Raw genomic sequence first — 19,569 nt, 5'->3', positions numbered from 1 at the left:
TTGGACTCTGAGTCGAGGTTTTTATACTATGTGGTATCGCAAGATGCCGAAAGATCGGCATCTGCGTCATCAATGTATCAGGCGCCAACCCAACCCGAAGTACAGGCTGTGCAGCATTCGAGTCAAGGCTATGATCCGCAGATTAACACAGCAACGCGACGAGTCCTACTTGAGCTCGAGATGGCATTCCCCGATTAAAGGCTGATCCGTGAATGAGGTCCATATGTCCGCGACTGGTCCCGGTAAGACTGCAGTGACAGTGACTCTTACCATGACTCCGACTCTACATGATAGAAAGCTGTCAACAACTTGAAGTCGTGGCATAATCGCCTTACTCATCCGTCGGGACAAGACTCAGCCTTGTGGTTGCCCAGGTCGGACTCCGAGAGTATATGAATCAGCCTGTTTAATAAGTGACTCATTGTCATTGTCTTCACGAGTCTTGGCGAAAACACTGCAGGCGGCCGGCATGGCTATGCATCGTCGACCGTGTCTTTCCGTCTCCCGACTCAGTATATTACAAATACAGAAATGTCACAATGTCACATCCCTTGTCCGAAATTAATCGTGAGCGCTTAAACGCAAACTTTCGACACCGTTCTGGTAGCATCTCAAATCTTCAAGCTTCATTGCTTTCTTCGAGTCTCGAAATGAGTAAGGTCGTTTTCGGTACGTGCACACTGAAAGGTTGCATTCATTCTACTAATAAGTTCTTCCTTACAGTGGGAAATGTCCCCTACAACATGGGGGAGGAAAGTCATTTATCCTTCATACAATACGATTCCGACAGAACCTTTTTACAGGAACAGCTCATCGACGTCTTTAAGTCGGTCGGTCAAGTTGTGGGTTTCAGGTCCGTCTCGACTTTCTCCTTAGCCTGTACATAAACTCACGTCCTTTTTCTAGACTGGTCTTTGACAGAGAGACAGGAAAACCTAGAGGTTATGGCTTCTGTGAATTTGCTGGTACATCCAATTTATTTCTCTTTTCTGTACACCTCGATGCATGTCTGACTTCAAACCGGCTCTTTTCCGCAATCACGCCTAATCTGTGCTTCTCTCGATTCACCTTGGCATTCCGTGTTACTCGTATCGGTATACACGGACTCAAATCTGTGTTTTCGCGTTTTGCCTTGAAGATCATGAGACAGCTGCATCTGCTGTGCGGAACCTCAATAATGCCGATGTTGGTGGTCGCCCTTTACGAATTGATCTCGCCGACTCCGATCCCTTCCTCGAAGGCAAGACTACTGTGCGAGGCGAGTTGCTCGATGGGAGTGATCCAAGAGGCCGCTGGCGTGAGCACCGTGAGCAAGATCGCGACCGCGACCGATATGATAACATTCGTGATCAACCCAAATCTCAAGACCCAAATTCTTTCTTGTCAAGTTTGCCGCCCGGTGTGCCCATAACTCCTGGATCGACTGCATTAGATACAATCAGCCAGACACTTGCAACTATGAGCCCAGCTCAGTTAGTCGAAGTGCTTGCCCAGATGAAGGTGTGCTGTGGTTCGCACCGGCGAGTGACACGATTAATGATGTGTGCACGGATCTTGTTTGTGTAGGCTTTTGTGATTACCCACCCGGATCAAGCAAGGGCACTACTTGTTGCGCATCCGCAGTATGCGTATGCATTGTTCCAAGCATTGCTACTGAACAAAATAGTAGACCAGAGTGTTCTCCAGGTATGTTCATATACTTTTGGTGTGGAGTGACCATCGAGCAAAACGGCAATTGCACAGCGCATGCTACAAGCAACTGCGGGTAGTGGTACTGCCCCAGGTCCAGGAATTCCTCAACAGCCCCACCACCAAATGCAATACCAGCAGTCTCCACCCATACACCAGCCTCAACCTCACATGCCTCCGCCAATGTCTGGCCCTCCACCCGCGTCAACTGCTCCACCGAGCATGTTCCCGCATCAACAGCCCCCGTCGCACATGTCAGCTCCACCGCCACAACAATCTTGGTATCGGCCTCCACAACACGCAGTCCCCCCGCCCCACTCGGCTCCCATGCCCGACCTAAACATTGATCCGGCTCAAAGGGTCGGTCTGATCCGCCTTGCCTGATATATATATTTAACTCACGTGCCCGGATATACAGCAAATGCTAATGCAGGTACTCAGCTTAACTCCAGACCAGATCAATGGCTTGCCACCTTCCGAGCGAGAAGCAATCCAGAACTTGGTATGTTTGATATGAGTCTTATTTGGTCATCTTAACTTACCGGCTCCGGGTGAAAGCGCAATCAATTTTTGGGAGGTATCTCAACATAGTGGATGTATGTCTAGACAATGGAACTCTTTGGAACCCAGAGCTTAGTATTCTAAAAATAGTGCCGTGTTCTACATATGCTGTGCTACAGCTTGTGTCTATCCGATGTGACCGCCGATCGAGGCCCTTTCGCATTCTTTACGCATCAGATCAAGTACCTATCTGCCAGATTTACTACATGTTCACTATTACATCAACTTGTTTGCAAGACTCCGTGACTTCTTCAGCGCCAACAGTTTTTGCTCAATCTCTGCAATTGGCGCCATCTCGCCTTTGGATTTGGTGCCGACGTCGTCGCGGTTCCGTACGTTAACCGAACGGCTATCAAGTTCTTCCTGTCCGACCACTAGGTTGTGTGAATATGCTATGTCTAGCAGGACAATGCAATGTAAAAAAAGGTTTTCTTACCGAGAATAAAGTTGTATTGCGCAATTTCACCATTGCGGATTTTCTTCGGCAGAGTATCTGCTCCGTTGTCAACATCAGCGAAAAGACCCAGATCGGTTAGACGAGTGGCTATCTCTTGGGCATATTCTTTCTGTGAAGATGTCAGCATTGGATTGTCACGTTCTATTAGAGCATACTCACGTATGGCACAGCAACGGGTATAACAAGTACTTGGCGAGGTGAAAGCCAGAATGGCCTTGACTCGTTATGAGTCAAGTGTCAAAGAAGACAGATAGAGAATGGACCCACCATTTTCCTGCAAAGTGCTCCGTTATGATCGCAATGAAGCGCTCTAAGCTTCCCAAAATCGCACGATGAATCATGACAGGACGTGAAGGGGGCTTATCACTGTTGGCCATTTCGTCCGCGGAGCGGTACTTCAAGTCGAATCGCTCAGGGAGTTGGAAATCGAGCTGTATGGTGGCACACTGGAACGATCGGCGGAGGGCATCACGGATGGTGATGTCGATCTTGGGGCCGTAGAATGCACCATCGCCAGGGTTGATTTGCCATTTGCCTGGATATTGCTTATCGAGTGCTTTGGTGAGTTGCTATGCATCCAAGATGGTAAGTGTACCACTTATGGTGCGCCGTGAAGGGAAACATACCTCTTCCGCAGCGTTCCAAGTCTCGATGGCGCCGAGATAATTGTCGGGGCGAGTGGATAGCTCAAGGTGGAACTCAAAACCAAAAAGGCCATAGATATGTTGCATGAAATCGAATAGTGCAGCGATCTCATCTTCTATCTGAGAGGGCAGGCAAAACACGTGCGTGTCATCCTGCACGAACCGCCGAACACGAGTGAGACCAGTGAGAGCGCCAGAAGCTTCGTTTCGGTGGATGATACCAAATTCAGCCATGCGAATTGGAAGTTCCTTGTAACTCCGGTCCCGGGAGTCAAAGATGAGGCAGTGACCTGGGCAGTTCATAGGTTTCAATGCCCACTTCTCTTTCTCCACGTCAAGGGTGAACATATCGTCCTTGTAATTTTGCCAGTGCCCAGAAGTCTCCCATAACTTCGAGTTGTACATGTTTGGAGAGATGACTGACCCATTAGTTAGCACCAGATGTCGTTCGAATAATCTATGAACTCACCTTCTTGGTATCCACGTTTCCAGTACTCGGACTGTGCTGATGTCAGTTAAACCTCCTGCTATTTCAGGCTTGAACGCACTCTCATCAACTCAATTAGAGTGTTATAGATTCGAGTACCATGAGGGAGGAAGAAGCAACTTCCAGGACTAAGGTCATTGAAGAAGAATAGTTCTTGTTCTCGAGCGATCTTGCGGTGATCCCGTTTCGCAGCCTCGACCAAGAATGCTTTGTACTCGGTCAACTGCTTTTTATCTGGGAACGAGATACCGTAGATGCGTTGCAATGAGTCGTTGTTCGCATCACCCAGGAAATATGATGCAGAGTTCTACAATAGCTGTGTCAGAGCGATATCGAGCGAATTCTGGACTATATATTTGCCTTGGTAACCATGAATGCCTTGATCTTGCCGGTGTGTGGTATATGAGGTCCGATACAAAGATCTATCATCGGTCCGCAACGATACACAGTGGTAGATGTGCCGTCTGGAATCTTGGTCTCGATCAAGTGCTTTTTGTATTTGTTGTACTATGATGATATTAGATGAGTGAGTATTCTAGAGAATCTCGAAGGACATACGCTGAACATTTTCAGCAAATCCTCTTTCGACGCTATGAGGCGTTCGAATTTTTGCTTGTCCTTGACAGCACTTTCTGAAAGCTTCTCCAGAGCGGGGTAATCTGCATTGGTAACAGCTCTGCTAAAGTTAATGATTGACCATTACAGTATTAGTTATCACCGATTACCTGTCCTCGATAGCCATCTCGTAGAAGAAACCATCGTCCGTTGGAGGGCCAATGCATAGGTGGCAACCGTAATGCCGCTCAGCAGCTTCACCCAAAACATGTGCCGACGAATGCCAGAAGACCCTCTTGCCTACAATAATCAATCACAAGGTGCAAAGGCGGTGTATATCACTGCATACCTTCTGGGTGCTCGAAGTCTAATAATTCTAGTTTGCACGAAGTCTCCAATGGTCGTTCTAAGTCCCATAGATTACCATTGACCTGCACGAATCATGTCATAGTCTCAACATCAAGAAATGGAGTCACATACCTTTGCGATCACAATTCGTTCTGACAGACTCTTTGAAACTTCTTTTGCAACATCCATGGGACTAGTCTCCCAACTAGTGCCCTTGCGCTCTGATCCATCAGGCATTGTGATAACGATCTCCTCTCGCGGTTGACCTGAGAGGGTGATCAGGATAATTGATCTCGGGATAGATGTCATGCATACTTTTCACAAATTCATTGTATTTTGCGTACAGTTCTTCGAACATCTTGATGCGATGATCAAAAAAACCTGGCAGTGGTTGGAGCTGCTCATAAGTCAGTCAAAGTTTGAAGAACATCTGCGAAGATTGCTCACTTCAAGTGGATACTGAGATGCCGCCGCCGCCGTTTTGTCCTTTTTCTCCTTTGGTTTCTTTGCATTTCCAGCATGTGGTCCGTCGAGGGCGGGTATCTGGGCAGGTTGCGAAGAAGACGCTATTGGAGTAGCCATGGCTGTCGAACAAACGCGAAGAAAGCTAACTTGTGACCTGTAGATGCTACGACGGGTCAGATATGGGGGAGCCCGAGTCAGAGATCTGAGCATCCGAGTCAGGACCAAGTCTGTTTTTGGCATGATACTATCAAGCGCGCGCTCTTCGAATCACCCTTCGCGACAAATTTCGGAAATTTCGGGTGAAATTAACAAGTACTACTAGTAGAATCTAATCGATAGCATGGCAAAGCGTATGGAAGCAAGTAAACAAGATATAGTACTCAAAGTAAATACGCAGGTCACTACGAGTCGGTGCTTCCGACCCTCCACACTTTGATCACCCCTGCTCTGTCGGCACTCACAATGCCTCCTCGGAATGGGGAATCAATGCAAGCCAAACAAGTCACGATATCCTGATGTGATCTGAGAAGGTTCTGTTGGTTGTGGGTAATCATCGACATCCTTTGCGGAGGTCGATTGCTCTGGCTAGCTGAGCTGGACGAATGTGCCCATGTCTCAACGTTACTGACATATGGCGAACCATCTGTGGCTCGCACAGTGCTTAAAGTCATAGTGAGCAAAAGATCTTTAGTGGAACACGCAGTCTCTCACCTGTACGATGGCCTGTCGTGTTCTGACTCTGGGCCAGCCACCACATATGTTCGCTCAAGTTTGCTGAGATCCCACAGTCTAATTCTTCTATCCTCCGAACCTGTCACCATGAACCCCCTAGAATTCCGGCTCGACGCGGGAGGATCAACCGACAAATCCACGATTTCTGACCTATGCGATCCGGAATGTCCAAAATCGACACCAGCTACGATTGCACGAATATCATGTGAGGGTGCCAGAAGCACCTCATCACGCTGAGGGCCATGAGATGGTCCTCCGTTCTTGCTCGCATTGGCGTGCGCAGTTCCACCCGGGTATCTAGCATTGACAAGAGCAGCAATGGCGGCAGCTGGGCTCTGCGAGGCCTCCACTGCTGAAATCTCCACAAGTTCAGGAACACATTCTGTTGGCGTAGACGTGGTCCTTGTCATATAGCTCTCCACCAGAACGCCATTTTTAATGTCCCAGACCTCGATGAGGCTTATGGGTGAAGACTCCGGACCACCCTTCCAGCTCTCGATGGCAACCATTACCCAAGTCCCTTTCCCTTTGGTTGGGTGGATGATACATTGGTTTACTCTTGCAGATTTTCCTGAAGAAGTTTTGCCAACTTGCCAGCTCTTGACAAGCAGGCCAAAACGTCGGTCCCAGAGTGAGAGCACACCCATAGAAGTGCCCACAAGAATCCATGTGCGTTTGCGGTCTAGACACATACAAGTTATGGGTCCAAAATGACGTGGATTTTGCATATGTTGTAAGACTCGCATGGTTCGCAAGTCCAGGATGGTGATGACAGAGTGTGTTGTCGCAAAGACAAGATTCGAGGCGACATCTGATAAGATATGTTTCACCAAGCAAGCTGGAACCAAACATAGTCTTACCTGAATTGTAGTGGATCATGCATGTAATATATTCGCCAGGCGAATCCACTCGATATTCTCGAATGGTCTGAAGTTTTGCATACTTCGGCAAAGACCCACTTTGGTTGACGTGTACCCTGATGACATGCAAGCTTCCGTCTTCCGCTGCACTAGCAAAACAATGCACGCCCTCCAGTATGCATACGCTCTTGACACGCGCATGATGCTGGCTATACGTATGGCGAGGTTTACTCGTCACACTGCGTTCCAGCCGTGCTGTATCCCATACTTTAACAGACATGTCATCTGAGCATGAAACAAAGAACGCATGATCTGGCGATACAGCCAACCCGGTGACGCAGTCAGTGTGAGATTGGAGGTGAGCAATGAGAGTGGCTTCCGTTCGCCGATTGTTGCTGTCGCGCGTAATGAAGCTTTGTCTGGCTGTATTGCGTCGACGAATAGGTCCTTCATGCACCTTTGGACCGAAGTCATGCTGCAACTCGCGATTGTTGTCCGAGTAGATGTTCTCGAGCAGGTTGTTGATGCCAGGCTCCGGCCCATCTACAAATCATATCAGAAATCATGCAAGCAGATGTTATGATACTTTACAACGTACCATAGGTCGAGATAGGTAACATGGAGGCTATACGGGGTCGGATCACACCTCTTGCAGTTCCAGCAAGTGAAATTGGTGATGATCTTCCTGATTGTTCAGGAGAACCTTCTGCACGCATCTTAGATGGTGCCTCCAGTAACCCTACTGCATTCGTATTAGATGAGCCAACCGCAGGGGCAGCCTTCTGTCCGTCTGTACTTCCAACATGCAACCGATGCACAGTCCGGATAGTCGATGAATTAGTATTAGACACAACCGAATCTGTCGGGCTGCTCGGGCGATCATGTCCCGCAGGCTGAGCAGGAAGCGCAAGAGTTGCTGGCTGCGAGTTTGAAGGCGGTAGAGAGGGGGATTGCACTGCCTGGCGTTCCCGAGCAGTAGCGGTGAGGTTGAGTGATGATGAAGAGCCGTTGATAGCAGCTAATCTCCGCTTTAGGTCTTCCAGTGCAGGATTAGTTGCTCCATGGTCGACACTGGAAGCCCTGCTCATGTGTGGTGTACCGAAGCGTCCTGGGAGGTCACCTGGCCTGCGTGAATAGGATGCCAAGCGAGAAGGTTTGGGTGTTAGATCAGATATAGAGGGCTTTGATTTGAGGAAGACTGTCTGAGGAACAACAGATAACTTCTGTAGTTCAACATCTCCCATCGAGCGAAGATTCCTTTCAAATTCTGGTTCTGTTTTTGGTCTGGATGCGAAACTGCCACAAGTTCAATCAAAAAGCCAGCGAATATCAAAAGAAAAACCAACCTTGATGCATTATTAGCCAGCTTGAGGATGTAATCCCGCATCGCCGTGAGCTTCGCTTCATCAGCGGATGTCATACCAAGGTTCTGCAGTTTCAGCAACTGCACTTCGTCCCTTTTGCACATATTAGCCCCGCGGAGACTTGAAACCGAGAAACTCACTCTTCTGACTTGTTGCGTCCAATAGCCGTGTTTCCTCCCTTTCTCATGGAAACTATGCTTTCCCTCGGGGATTCCACCTTGGATGCTGGTCTACGATGCCCCCTCCAAAAGGAGGTTTTCTCCGCTTTCATTGCCCATTGGACAGCGCCATCAAAAACGGGACGTGGCAACTTTAAATCATGAGTAGCAAATCCAGCTCTGTGAAAATCCGGCTTACCGGTGACTTCATTGCCGACAAAAGACTCTGTTCTTCAACCTCCTTCACATCCGAACGCAACAGATGACGCAAGGAAGGGTATAGGATACACCAGACGTCGCTTTGAGGTAGACATTTCGCTGCAGCCGCAATAAAGGAGGCTGCACCTGAAGTTGCACAAACTGTGAGCGTCTTGCGGATCAAAAGGATTTATAGCCCATACCCTGCCGTATCCAAACATTGGGGTGGTAGAAAAACGGGAGAGCGGCACTCATCAGCTCCCAAATGCGCATCTTCTGAAACAGACCCAACTCGCAGAGGCTAGTGAGGGCGGCGAGTACCCGTGCTACTACAGTTTCTTCCACATCTGAAACCAGGGGTATCAGAAACATTCCACTATGAGTGCAGTAAAATTCACCAGAAAGTGCCTGTACCATCAGCGGCAGAATATATTCATCTAGGCTCCTACCTCCAGCACACGCCGCGACATCGACAATGCTCTCAAAAAACGCGTGACGGAGGTGCCAGTCTCGGTCGTTCAAGTACGTGATCATATGACTCAAGACAACATCATTCGTTCTTTGACTGCCAAGAAAGACGCAAAGTGCATTGATATTATGCAGCACCGCTCTCTTAACAATGGGAGAAGGATCCATGAGAAGCGTTGACAACTGTTCCTGGATGGAGAGGAGGAGGTCTTGTTTCATGACATCGTACGATACCTATCAACAAGACTTAGATAAGTGGAAAAGCAAAGAGTGTTCATATGGCTTGCCTCGAAGTGCATTTCCTCGTATTCTTGTCTGTCACCATTGATCCCAGGAGAAACACCATGTGCCTTAAGGGCTTGCCCCATCTCGAGATAGCGGTCGGCAGTCTGAGCTAGGGGAGCAATGCACTGCGCATACATTGCCCGGACCGACACCTCTGGATCTTGCACAAGATAACGCACATTCGGAATGATATACTCTGGTACTATTGACGCATTCGAGGGAGTAATGACATTTACTTGTGTCAGCTGCAACGAGTTTACTCGTGAATACAACGTAGTTGAAGAAATAAAGGGCACGCACAATCTGAACCAGCGTCCTGACTGCTGCTGCCCTGACTACTGCAGCCTCGTCACGCAATAGCTCTACGATATATGGTATGGCTCGATCAAGCTTGGCTTCATCAGTCAGCCGAGTAGATAGAGCGAGTAATATATCTAAAGCACGGAGGCGAGACGAAGGGAGAAGGCAGTTGCGGATGTTAGCTAAAACGAGGGAGAGAAGTATGAGTGCGGGACCATCTTCAGCAGGAGTTGAATGCCGATTTGAGGGATGAGATGGAATGTGCATGGAGACGGGAAAGACATCCTACGAGTAATGTAAGTCAACGGATAAATTTCAGCTCGCCCTGCGATAAATGCAAAAGGTACCTGGAAAGGTTTGGATGGTCCAGCAACATTATTACTAAACTCAACCTTGACATCCATCACAGTCTTCTCAACGTCTGTGTCGTCGAGGTATGGGTCCACATTCTCATATTCCTCCCAAAGTCGCTCCAATCTGTGGTCGCTATCACCAGGAAGTATACTGCCATTCCCGGTTGCACCAGCAGCTGTTGCCACTGTCTCCTTACTTGGCACTTTGATCGTTGTATTTGAAGTGGCTGCTGGAAAATAGGTGGAGGGAGGAGCATTCGACATGGAGAAGGACGAGGAGGGAAAAGGGAGGGAAGAAGGACGCTCGCCAACTGAAGCCACATACTCGTGCAAGAAAGAGTAAAAACACTCAGGCAAGACGGTCCCTCGTGCACCCGCTAGGAGCATATGAAAGGTAGGTCTCGCAGCGGGATCTAATGTAATCATCTGTCTGATCATCGACTAGATCGTAGAAGACAGTTAAGCTTTCAAAGAAATCTAGCACTGGTTGTTACTCACTCGTATACCTTCATCACCTATTGCCAAAAGTTGAGCTTCCACGCTGTATTCCCCCTCACGGTACTTGAACAGCTGGCTGAGCGAGAAAAGAGATGCGCCCTCAAGAAACACTTCCGCGATGACACAGCCCAGACTAAAGACATCCATCGCCTCAGTCACCATGGGCTCCTTTAGTTCGCCTTCCTCATTTGCCCATGTTTTCCTTGTCTCCTTCTCCACTTTATAGAATCGTTCTGGGGCAACATAGCAAATCCGCCGTCCACTGGTATCAAAGAAGAACGAGAAATCCGAAGGATCATCTAGAGGGAGTCGCGTAGGTTTCAAAGATCCAGCAAAGTCGGTCACGTAGATCCAATTTGACGACGTCACCAAGATGTTTGTTGACTTGATGTCTCCGTGGGGCGTTTTCTGCAAGTGTGCTTGAGAGAGTGCGGTGAGAAGCTGGTAAGTGATCCACTTTTTCTCAATGAGAGAGAGAAATGGGCGAGTACTGCTTAAATGAGCATAACATCCAAGACATGCGTCTCGGGTCGCACCTTATACGATCATACAAATTACTTGCAGCCCATTGACGAACGAGATATCCCGCTTTCTCTGTCTCAAGGAATGTTTGATAGGTGTAGATATTTGGGATGTCCAGTAGAGCTTCCCTGTCCGCTGCTCGAATTTAGCAGGTTGTACATCGTGCCTTGAAACTACATACTCTTCAGCTTTCTTTGGTAGGTCCTGAGACTGACTCCAGGGTCTTGTTTGATGAATATCTTGACAACAAGGTATCCATTTCTGTGTTTACATTTGACCGTCTTGAGGAAACGCGCCTGATTGAGTCTGCAGAAATGAGCAAGAGTGGACCCGCATGTGAGGGGCGTATAGGACGACGACTCACCCCTTGTCATAAACGATGTCCCCTCCTAATTCTGTGACAAATGAATCTAATGCTCCACTTGTCCGTGTAAGTGTGGAGCCTGACTGCACGTTCCCCATCTCTACGCCTAAGCCTCTCGATCAATATTAAGTGGGTCGGGAATACAGCAACTGTCCAGACTGCAGGGGCTGCAAAACGGTGTTAAGGCTTGATTCGTATGCTTTGGTATTATATTTGCAAATTAGATGCCTGAATAATTCGTACAGCTGTATCCTGTGGACGTATCCGAATGTTCAGTGGATCCAATATTTCCAATGAGAAGTCGGGTTAAATTGAATGATGATTGTAAGGTTGGTCGTAACGCAATATATGGCTTGGAGATACGCGTAGATTATCTGCGCTCTGAGAACCGTGAGGTTCAAGTGGGGACAGTTGGTCAAGTGAAGGTGTGTAGAGTCCAACACGGTAGATGACGCAGACTCGCAGAAGTGGCAGCAGGTCTTCCGAGTTCCGACATGCCGACTGTTTTGCTTCCGGCTTTAACGCGACTCTTTTCACAAATTATGGTAGCGTCTCAAATCCAGCGGGTTCTCACTATTATGATGCCGTGACTATAGGTTCGTGTCGGTCAGTCCATACGTTCAGCAATGCAAATTCTGTTCGGCAAACTGGACACCTTGCTGTCATGAGACTGACAAGTTACCGTACCTCCTACTAGGTTCAACACGTACAAGAGCGCAAACGCAGCCGCAAGCTGTTAAACCGATCAGTGTGTCTGTATCTTGCTCACAACAGAAGCATCATTGCTTACACTTTCCGAGCCCATGTTGCGGTCATGATTATTGCGGCGCTGGTGAAGCATTGTCAGGGACTCGGGACCCTCTCAGGCTCTTGCACCCTCCTTCAACTCTACGGTCATATCAGATGGCCTGGGCTGGGTTTCGATAAACGGCTGGCTGGTCACTTTCGTCCGCTCCATCTCCCTTTTCATTTGCTCATCGAAATGATCTTCATCAAAAGATTCCCGGCAACATCCTTGCGGAACGTAACATTTGGCGTCAGCGCCAAGCGCATCTGTTCAAGTAATGAGTTAACGAACTTATATTGCACCGAGTTCCTTTAGCAGTTGTTGGCAGTACGATGCCTATGTGAATATTTTGGTCAATGGATTCAAATTGGTGGAGTACATCTTGCATACAGCATTCTCCACATAGAGAACCCAGACATCCTGCGTCTAGCATGACCGAGAAATGTAAAGCAATGGACAAAGCGCCAGTAGATGAAATTCAGCACAACCTACATCTGTAAAACACCCAAGTTCTCGCTTAGTAGTGGAAGAAGTTTGATGTGTTACGAACGTTTACGACTCAGTGATGCAGCTTGCCGATTGGTGGAATCTTAGTGGCAATGAGGTAAAACTACGGAGATTTTGAATATGCACAGATCAGCGCACTGATTATGATAATCGACAAAGATTTGAAGATCAGCCTATCAATCGCATTATCATCAAGCCCCGATAGTACAATACACTATGATACACGATACACGATACACAATGCACGATACATGATGCACGATACACAATGCACGATACATGATACACTACAGTACAATGCCCGTCCTCGATACTCCACGGTTTTTCATATTCACCTTGATCCAGTGGAAACGCTCTGTAAGCTCAACGCATGTGTAAATCGTCTCTGTCATATACGTCTTAATAGATGTATATGTCGACTTTGACTTCGCTGTAGAAAAATCAATGCGTTTCCAAACCCCCATCTCGTATTCTTGAATGGCCGAACAAATTGCGGCACCTGCGAGGGCAATGGCGCCATCAAGAGATTGAAGATCTTGGAGATCAAGGTCTTTGTAAAAGCCATTGACCCAAAGAATATCCATGACAACGCGGATGAGTCCAGTGTGTTCGAGCACTGGAACATTTTTCAAAACACCACCAATCATCTGGCTACTTGTCAATACTACACACTGCTATGAATAGGCATCTGTACAAAGGACGCACCATTTCTTGCATTTTGAATAAACACTGTAAATGTGTGGTGAGCATAGGCACAATGTTTCGCTTGTGTGTGATTTCGCAAGATGTATCCCATATGTCAAGCTCGAGGTCATAGGCAGACAGTACGACAGTGCGTGCAGTATTTTTGAATACATTTTGCAGGGTGTTCGTGATTTTGGTGAGCGAGGTAATGAATTTATCCTCGTCTGGGAGGTAGTATCGGCCAGGGGGAATAGTTGCGTGAGTTGCAATAGCGTTTGATAGCGCAGCGCGCGCCATTGCAATATTCTCCTCGTTCGTGGGCATGCCATTGTCTGAAAGTACTGAACGTCGCATTTTTGACCTCGCGCTATTGCTGATCTCATTGACCAGGTCGGCAGGCACGGGCATAGGCTCTTGCTGCTGGGGGGGAACAGCGTCCAAAGATCCGGTATCGTTATGAGAGTGTGTTGCATTGCTAGACTGGATTGGGTGGGAGTGTGGTAGGGTGGGCTGCTGTGGACCGGAAGAACCGCTGTCATTATGAGGGTGAGCTGGGGTGGGCTGCTGTGGACCAGGGACGGTGATATCCAATGGAGGCAACGGTATGGGCGGAAGATCTCTGGCAGTTGGGCGTTTCGGTGCAACGTTCTTATCTGCTCCAGCCTAGTTCGAGGTAAGATCAGTGGCAGGGGTGGAGATGTACCTCAACTCACATAGATAACGCCAGTGTTCTGCCACTGGCCACGGTAACCTTCGTCAATATGGCGGGGGCCAAAAACTGACACTTTGCATAATCCTGGGAGGGGATACGGTGACGTGCGCATAGGTCGTGTCTGCTCATCACGCAGGCGGCCACTGAGACGCTCTGCACCACGCACAGTGGGAGGAGGTGGCGCGTCAATTGAACATTGAAACATGTGACCACCTTGCGGTTGGTGCACTGGGAGTTGTTGGTATGGTTGTTGATGCTGGAGGTGAGGGTTTGATGACTGCCCGAGCATTGAATAGTGGGGATGAGCCTGTCTGACTGGCGGCTGCTGGTACTCCATGGGCTGCTGATCATCACACAGGCGGCTACTGAGACGCTCTGCACCACGCACAGTGGGAGGAGGTGGCGCGTCGATTAAACATCGATACATATTACCACCTTGCGGCTGGTGCGCTGGGAGTTGTTGATATGGTTGTCGATGCTGGAAGAGAGGATTCGATGACTGGCTGGGCGTTGAATAGTGGGTATGAGTCTGCCCGACTGGCAGCTGCTGGTAGGAGTGGTTCAGAGGCTGCCTGTAGGCTGAGCTGTGCTCAGGCAGGTGCTGCTGGTGGGTAGGCTGCGCGAAAGGAGGGGGCTGATCGTGTGGCGATGGCGAGCGCTCTACCTCTGGACCATCTTCATCAGACAAGTACATCTCCTCCTCATACATAGTCGACAATAATCTGTCGTCCACAAGTGTTGGATCGTTGGTTTGTTCACTAGGGCGTCCAACCTGACTTTCATCATTATTTAAACACGGATTCTCATTGCTACCTCTGGCAGGCCTCCGCACTTGCTGTTACATCAACGATTTAGTAAGACGGACACTGAAAGATACCAGAAACATTACCCTCGAGTTTTGTGGTTGTTTACGTCTCGGTTTCTTGGGTGCTTGCGTGGCTTTGGGTGGCATGATGGTCGTGAACAGGGCTTGATCGTGGTCAACATGAGAAGTTAGAACTGATGGCCTGGCCATGATCGCGATAACGATAACGATATACTGATTTGGTATGAGACGTACAAGAAAACGCATACGAAGAGTGTATACAGCATGGCTACATCATGATGCTGCGAGAAATAATATGTAATTCAACAATCACCGGAAAATAAGTACGAGAAATGATGGCTGATACGTTTCATGCTCACAGTGTTTAATCTTCGAACGTAATACCCTGGCTCAAGGTAGGACTGCCCCACTTGGGTAAATCATAGCAGCAGCCATCAGAGTCAGCTCCGTCATGTGGCAGATCATCTACGTCATCTGACAGATCATCTACGCCTCGTTCCTCGACATACTGTTTCAACTGACGAGCCTGTTCCTGGAGTACCGATAATGTAAGAGTCTCTTCAGTAGCTGCGTACTCGTGGTAGGGCCTGTCTTCATAAATATCTTGCACCCCACGGTTGGTACAGGTCTGTTCCCAGATCAGAAGATCTCTCTCGGAGTATGCATGCTTCTCCTTCAAGAACTTCCTAGCAAGGTCCAGGAAGCTGGTCCAGCGGCTGCTTGCTTCAAGCTCCCAAGTCAAGGAAGCGAGATGGTGTCTGGATATCTCACAAGTAGCATACTGTGCCCTTGCACCTTCACGTATCATCTCATCTGGTAGATCGTCAAGGCCGCGAGTAAAGATATCTTTGGCCTGTATATGCGATATCGGTTATTTAATTAACACTGCACAGTAAATAATAACTCACCATCAGAGCGGCTCCAGGATTCATCTCTCTGGCAGTCTGGCCTCGCAGAGATTTCATAGCAAAGTCAGCTGTGGCAGCTGCAGTCGCCCTGCGTTTCAAATATGGCTCAAATCTTGTGGGGGATTTGGGTTTCACGGGGGATTTGGATTTCACGGGGGATTTGGGTAAGTTTAAAGGGGACTTAGTGCCAGATGGTGGAGAGGGAGGGTCCAGAGAGTGTTGCGCTTGGGAGGGGGACAATGAAATTTCATGTACTGTGCCAAAGACATCCATGTCCTTGAATTCGGCGTGGTCTTTATGAAACGAGGACGAGAGGTCCACACAGGTAAGAGAGCTGGCTGGGCTTGAGGAACGGTTTGAAGGAGTCTTGACAGCGAATCTACTCATGAATATACGGCTGGCTGTGAGTGTATGAGCAAGTGGCGTGGCAGCGGTGTTTGAAAGACTTAGGAAGTTCAACACCGTCACGGTGCACAGTGCACCGTCCACCAACATCACTCTGCATTACTGCTGCTATGAACCCACACAATTCTCCTGGTCGTGACAGTCATGCTGCTGAGCGACTCAGTAGCATTGAGTAAGTAATATCGCTTTGGATTCAGTCAGACTGACCAGCACATAGTAGTTTCGGCCAAGCAGTCCAATGTCCAATCTGCTCTAATCTTTTCAACAGCGCAGAGGATATCTGTGCTCATCTTTCTGATGATCCAGGTAAATAGCCAACTAACTCCCAAAATTGAATGCGCTGACTACTAGTACCTCTATCCAGGATGTTCTCACCGATTGATCCCCCCTCCAATTGCATTCCGCATCCCCCAAGCATCAGAAGATCGGCCACGACAAGGGCGATTCCATCATTCGTCAGGTTACATTCATAAGCTTGGTCAGCCCAATACATTCAAGCGGATGGAGCAGGACGATTTCGAGCCGATGCGTAAACACAATGTCTATTACCCCTTCTCAGATAGAGCAGAGTGGGAGCTCGCAAAATTTCTATGTGACAACTTGAACCAGGGGCAGATTACCAGGTTTTTAAAGCTTCTCTGGGTTCGTGTCAATCAATTCACATTGGCTGGGCTGATTTTACTCTTCCAGGTGGTCGCAGAGGCGAAGCGGCCACTGTCTTTTAAGACCGCAAAGCAACTCTTCACATTCATGGACACATTACCAAAGGTTCCTCAATGGCGGTGTACACCCATGCATACTGATGGATATGCGACTACTCATCCTGTGAATCTCATCTGGCGAGATGCCCTCGAAGTTGTTCACCATATCTTTGGCAATCCGATCTTCGCCAACCACATGGAATACGACCCTTACGAAATAAACGATGATGGTGAGCGTGAATACGGAGAATGGATGTCGTGTGAACACGCGTTTGAAATTCAAGTAAGTGACTTCAATACATCCTCGTCAATGTGGTCACATCTAACTAAATTGATTTATTTCTAGGATAAGTTGCCAATCGGCGCAACTATAGTGCCTATAATTCTCACTTCGGACAAGACTCCAGTAACTCGACACACCGGCTCACTTGAGATGCACCCAACGTTTCTCACAATCGGCAACATCCACTCTGAGATCCGTATGAAGGCAACCTCGCATGCATGGGAGTGCGTTGCATATATCCCGAGTCCGGAATACATCACAAATAGTGATTATGCAGGATTGTTGGAAGCACGCTTCTGGCATAGTTGCATGGACATGGTGTTCGAAAAGCTGAAGATCGCTTCTCATATGGGTGAATTAATGGTAGACCCGATGGGATGCCAGCGCTATGCATTCACGCCGCTCATCGCCCACGTTGCCGACCTTCCTGAACAACTCATGATCTCCTGCGTCTCGAAAAGTGTCTCACCAACGACGTTAGCCACACTTGCACAATTTGACGACAGCATCACACACCCTCCCCGTAATGGCATGTCTACATTACTGCAGCTGCATGAGATTGGCAAGGTTTTCGATCCCTGGAAGTTCCGGGAATTCCAGGAGGCAGCAAAGAAGGTGTCCCTCAGCGGCGTTCACAAACCGTTTTGGCGTGACTGGAAGTTTGCTGACCCTGCGGTTTTCCTTGTCCCCGAGATACTGCACACAGGCCACAAATTTTTCTTTGATCACATACTGAAGTGGTGCAAGGAGGTGATAGGCGCTAATGAGCTGGATGCTCGGTTCCGCAGCCAGCATAAACGTGTTGGCACACGTCATTTCACTGATGGCGTCTCTCATGTTAACCAGATGACTGGACGTGAACATCGCGATATCCAGCGAACCCTTGTCCCCACTATTGTGGGTGTGACATCCCCTGGATTCACTCGTGCAGTCCGTGCGCTTATAGATTTCATATACAAAGCACAGGCTCCTACCTTCACCGACTCGTCCATTAACAGCATGTCTGACTCCCTGCGCGAATTTCATACCTACAAACACTTCATCTTAGAGGCACAGGCTCGCACGGGAACCTCTGGTCCAATAGCTCATTTTCGGATCCCAAAACTCGAGCTCTTCAACTCCTTCGCACGTTCTATTCGTAAATCAGGAGCCATAATCCAATATTCCGCAGATGTCAGTGAACGGCTGTTGATCACACATTGCAAGACACCATTCCAACGGACAAGTCACCAACGGGCCACATTCACTCAGCAGGTTGTCAACATCATTCATCGCCAGGACGTGATGCGACAATTCGACTTCTACGCCCTCCTTCGTGAACAGGGGATGTCTCTCGTCAACGTTATGGATGACGAGTTTGATGAAGTCGTTGATATGGACCCGACGTTCAGTTGGATAGCGCGTGTTGCGCCACAGGAAATGCAACGTTTTCAAGCCATTCGTCCTGTTCGCAATCATTTTCTCAAGGGACTACTTTCAGACGAAGCCAATGCTGCCTTCCATGTTACAATTGCCCACGATCTTGCAGATCGTTCTGCCACCGCTCTTGCTCAACTATACCATCTCCCAAATTTTCCACATATCCTTTCACAATATCTCGATGGTGTCTCAGGTCGCAACTCGCCGTTTCATAGTCGCTTGCTCAAAGTCTGGTTCAAATTCAGACTGCAGCTCCATTCTCGACTCCGTCCATGTAATATCATGCCGAGCCAGCAGGTTCAGGCCATTCCACCGTCCAATACTTATCCTTATGGATACTGCGATATTGTCCTTCTTCAACCTACGGGTGCTAACCCGCAGTCTAGTAAGTTTTCAAATTTCTGTTCAATTCCAGGTACTGATATCGCTTTAGCGCCATGCATTGCTCAAGTTAGAATGGTTTTCGCACTGTCAACACGAGGGTCGCAGCTGCCGGTCCAGCTCAAGGATCCTTTTCTGTATGTTCAGCTATTCGAAGTAACTGCGCTCCCTGAAGCTGAGCCGCACATTGCCATGTACCGAGTTCGACGTTCGTTTTATACAGCGCCTGATGGTTCTCGCACAAGGATCGGGAAGATAGTACGCCTTGTCGATGTCACACACGCTGTAGAACTGATACCAATCTATGGAACGACATTGGATCGCTCTGTCACCTCAGTGACATCTCTTGAACGCTACGATGATTTTTATCTCAATTCATTCTCTGATAAAGAGTGGTACCACACACTGCACGCAGATTATATCTAGCTTTACTTAGTTTTCTACTGGCATAGTCATGTTTTTCAATCTACGATTTTCAATATTATCAATGATATGATCATATCATGATCACTGATCTGGATTTTGATAACTCGATAACTCGATAATCTGGTATTTCTATCTTGCCGCACGGCGAATTGGTTCTTCGGATCGTGACATGCCTCGGCTAGTCCATTTTTTCCAAAAAAACTTGAGGCCGTAACCAATCCC

At 48.3% G+C, this 19,569-nt stretch overlaps 5 protein-coding genes across 5 annotated transcripts; 2 read left to right on the top strand and 3 right to left on the bottom strand.

Moving 5' to 3' along the window:
* Nucleotides 1–468: 468 nt before the first annotated feature.
* HD556DRAFT_793945 (hinge domain of cleavage stimulation factor subunit 2-domain-containing protein) lies at nucleotides 469–2,492 on the top strand. The gene is made up of 9 exons (XM_041311652.1): nucleotides 469–669; nucleotides 724–853; nucleotides 907–965; nucleotides 1,139–1,500; nucleotides 1,567–1,686; nucleotides 1,744–2,049; nucleotides 2,108–2,191; nucleotides 2,248–2,285; nucleotides 2,341–2,492. Exons 1-8 carry the CDS (start codon nucleotides 540–542, stop codon nucleotides 2,278–2,280), a joined length of 1,224 nt encoding a protein of 407 aa, XP_041165255.1. The 5' UTR covers nucleotides 469–539; the 3' UTR covers nucleotides 2,281–2,285; nucleotides 2,341–2,492.
* Nucleotides 2,467–5,323, bottom strand: HD556DRAFT_1429705 (uncharacterized protein; the record flags this gene model as incomplete). The annotated part of the gene is made up of 14 exons (XM_041304839.1): nucleotides 2,467–2,624; nucleotides 2,687–2,816; nucleotides 2,867–2,921; nucleotides 2,975–3,276; nucleotides 3,334–3,770; nucleotides 3,821–3,851; nucleotides 3,900–4,145; nucleotides 4,199–4,345; nucleotides 4,397–4,514; nucleotides 4,564–4,693; nucleotides 4,743–4,824; nucleotides 4,874–5,007; nucleotides 5,057–5,138; nucleotides 5,189–5,323. 14 exons carry the CDS (start codon nucleotides 5,321–5,323, stop codon nucleotides 2,467–2,469), a joined length of 2,187 nt encoding a protein of 728 aa, XP_041165254.1.
* Nucleotides 5,324–5,526: 203 nt separating this feature from the next.
* Nucleotides 5,527–11,764, bottom strand: HD556DRAFT_794270 (uncharacterized protein). Its single transcript, XM_041311653.1, has 16 exons — nucleotides 11,309–11,764; nucleotides 11,126–11,250; nucleotides 10,959–11,079; nucleotides 10,423–10,912; nucleotides 9,919–10,365; nucleotides 9,572–9,856; nucleotides 9,274–9,516; nucleotides 8,917–9,220; nucleotides 8,722–8,865; nucleotides 8,520–8,665; nucleotides 8,312–8,472; nucleotides 8,145–8,255; nucleotides 7,397–8,094; nucleotides 6,799–7,341; nucleotides 5,918–6,749; nucleotides 5,527–5,866 (listed from the first exon to the last, which is right to left on the bottom strand). The coding sequence occupies exons 1-16, from the start codon at nucleotides 11,404–11,406 to the stop codon at nucleotides 5,608–5,610; spliced, it is 5,007 nt and encodes a 1,668-aa protein (XP_041165253.1). The 5' UTR covers nucleotides 11,407–11,764; the 3' UTR covers nucleotides 5,527–5,607.
* A 3,424-nt stretch (nucleotides 11,765–15,188) lies between these two features.
* Nucleotides 15,189–16,119, bottom strand: HD556DRAFT_1493895 (uncharacterized protein; the record flags this gene model as incomplete). The annotated part of the gene is made up of 2 exons (XM_041308846.1): nucleotides 15,189–15,677; nucleotides 15,733–16,119. The coding sequence occupies 2 exons, from the start codon at nucleotides 16,117–16,119 to the stop codon at nucleotides 15,189–15,191; spliced, it is 876 nt and encodes a 291-aa protein (XP_041165252.1).
* A 128-nt stretch (nucleotides 16,120–16,247) lies between these two features.
* HD556DRAFT_1493884 (uncharacterized protein) lies at nucleotides 16,248–19,347 on the top strand (the record flags this gene model as incomplete). The annotated part of the gene is made up of 6 exons (XM_041308845.1): nucleotides 16,248–16,309; nucleotides 16,358–16,443; nucleotides 16,502–16,779; nucleotides 16,828–17,121; nucleotides 17,185–18,925; nucleotides 18,974–19,347. The coding sequence occupies 6 exons, from the start codon at nucleotides 16,248–16,250 to the stop codon at nucleotides 19,345–19,347; spliced, it is 2,835 nt and encodes a 944-aa protein (XP_041165251.1).
* Between the last annotated feature and the right edge of the window lie 222 nt (nucleotides 19,348–19,569).

The sequence above is a fragment of the Suillus plorans genome (genome assembly GCF_016647745.1).
Source record: "Suillus plorans strain S12 chromosome Unknown HD556scaffold_6, whole genome shotgun sequence".
NCBI classification, from domain to species: Eukaryota; Fungi; Basidiomycota; class Agaricomycetes; order Boletales; family Suillaceae; genus Suillus; species Suillus plorans.
This window is presented reverse-complemented; position numbering and strand designations above follow the sequence as displayed.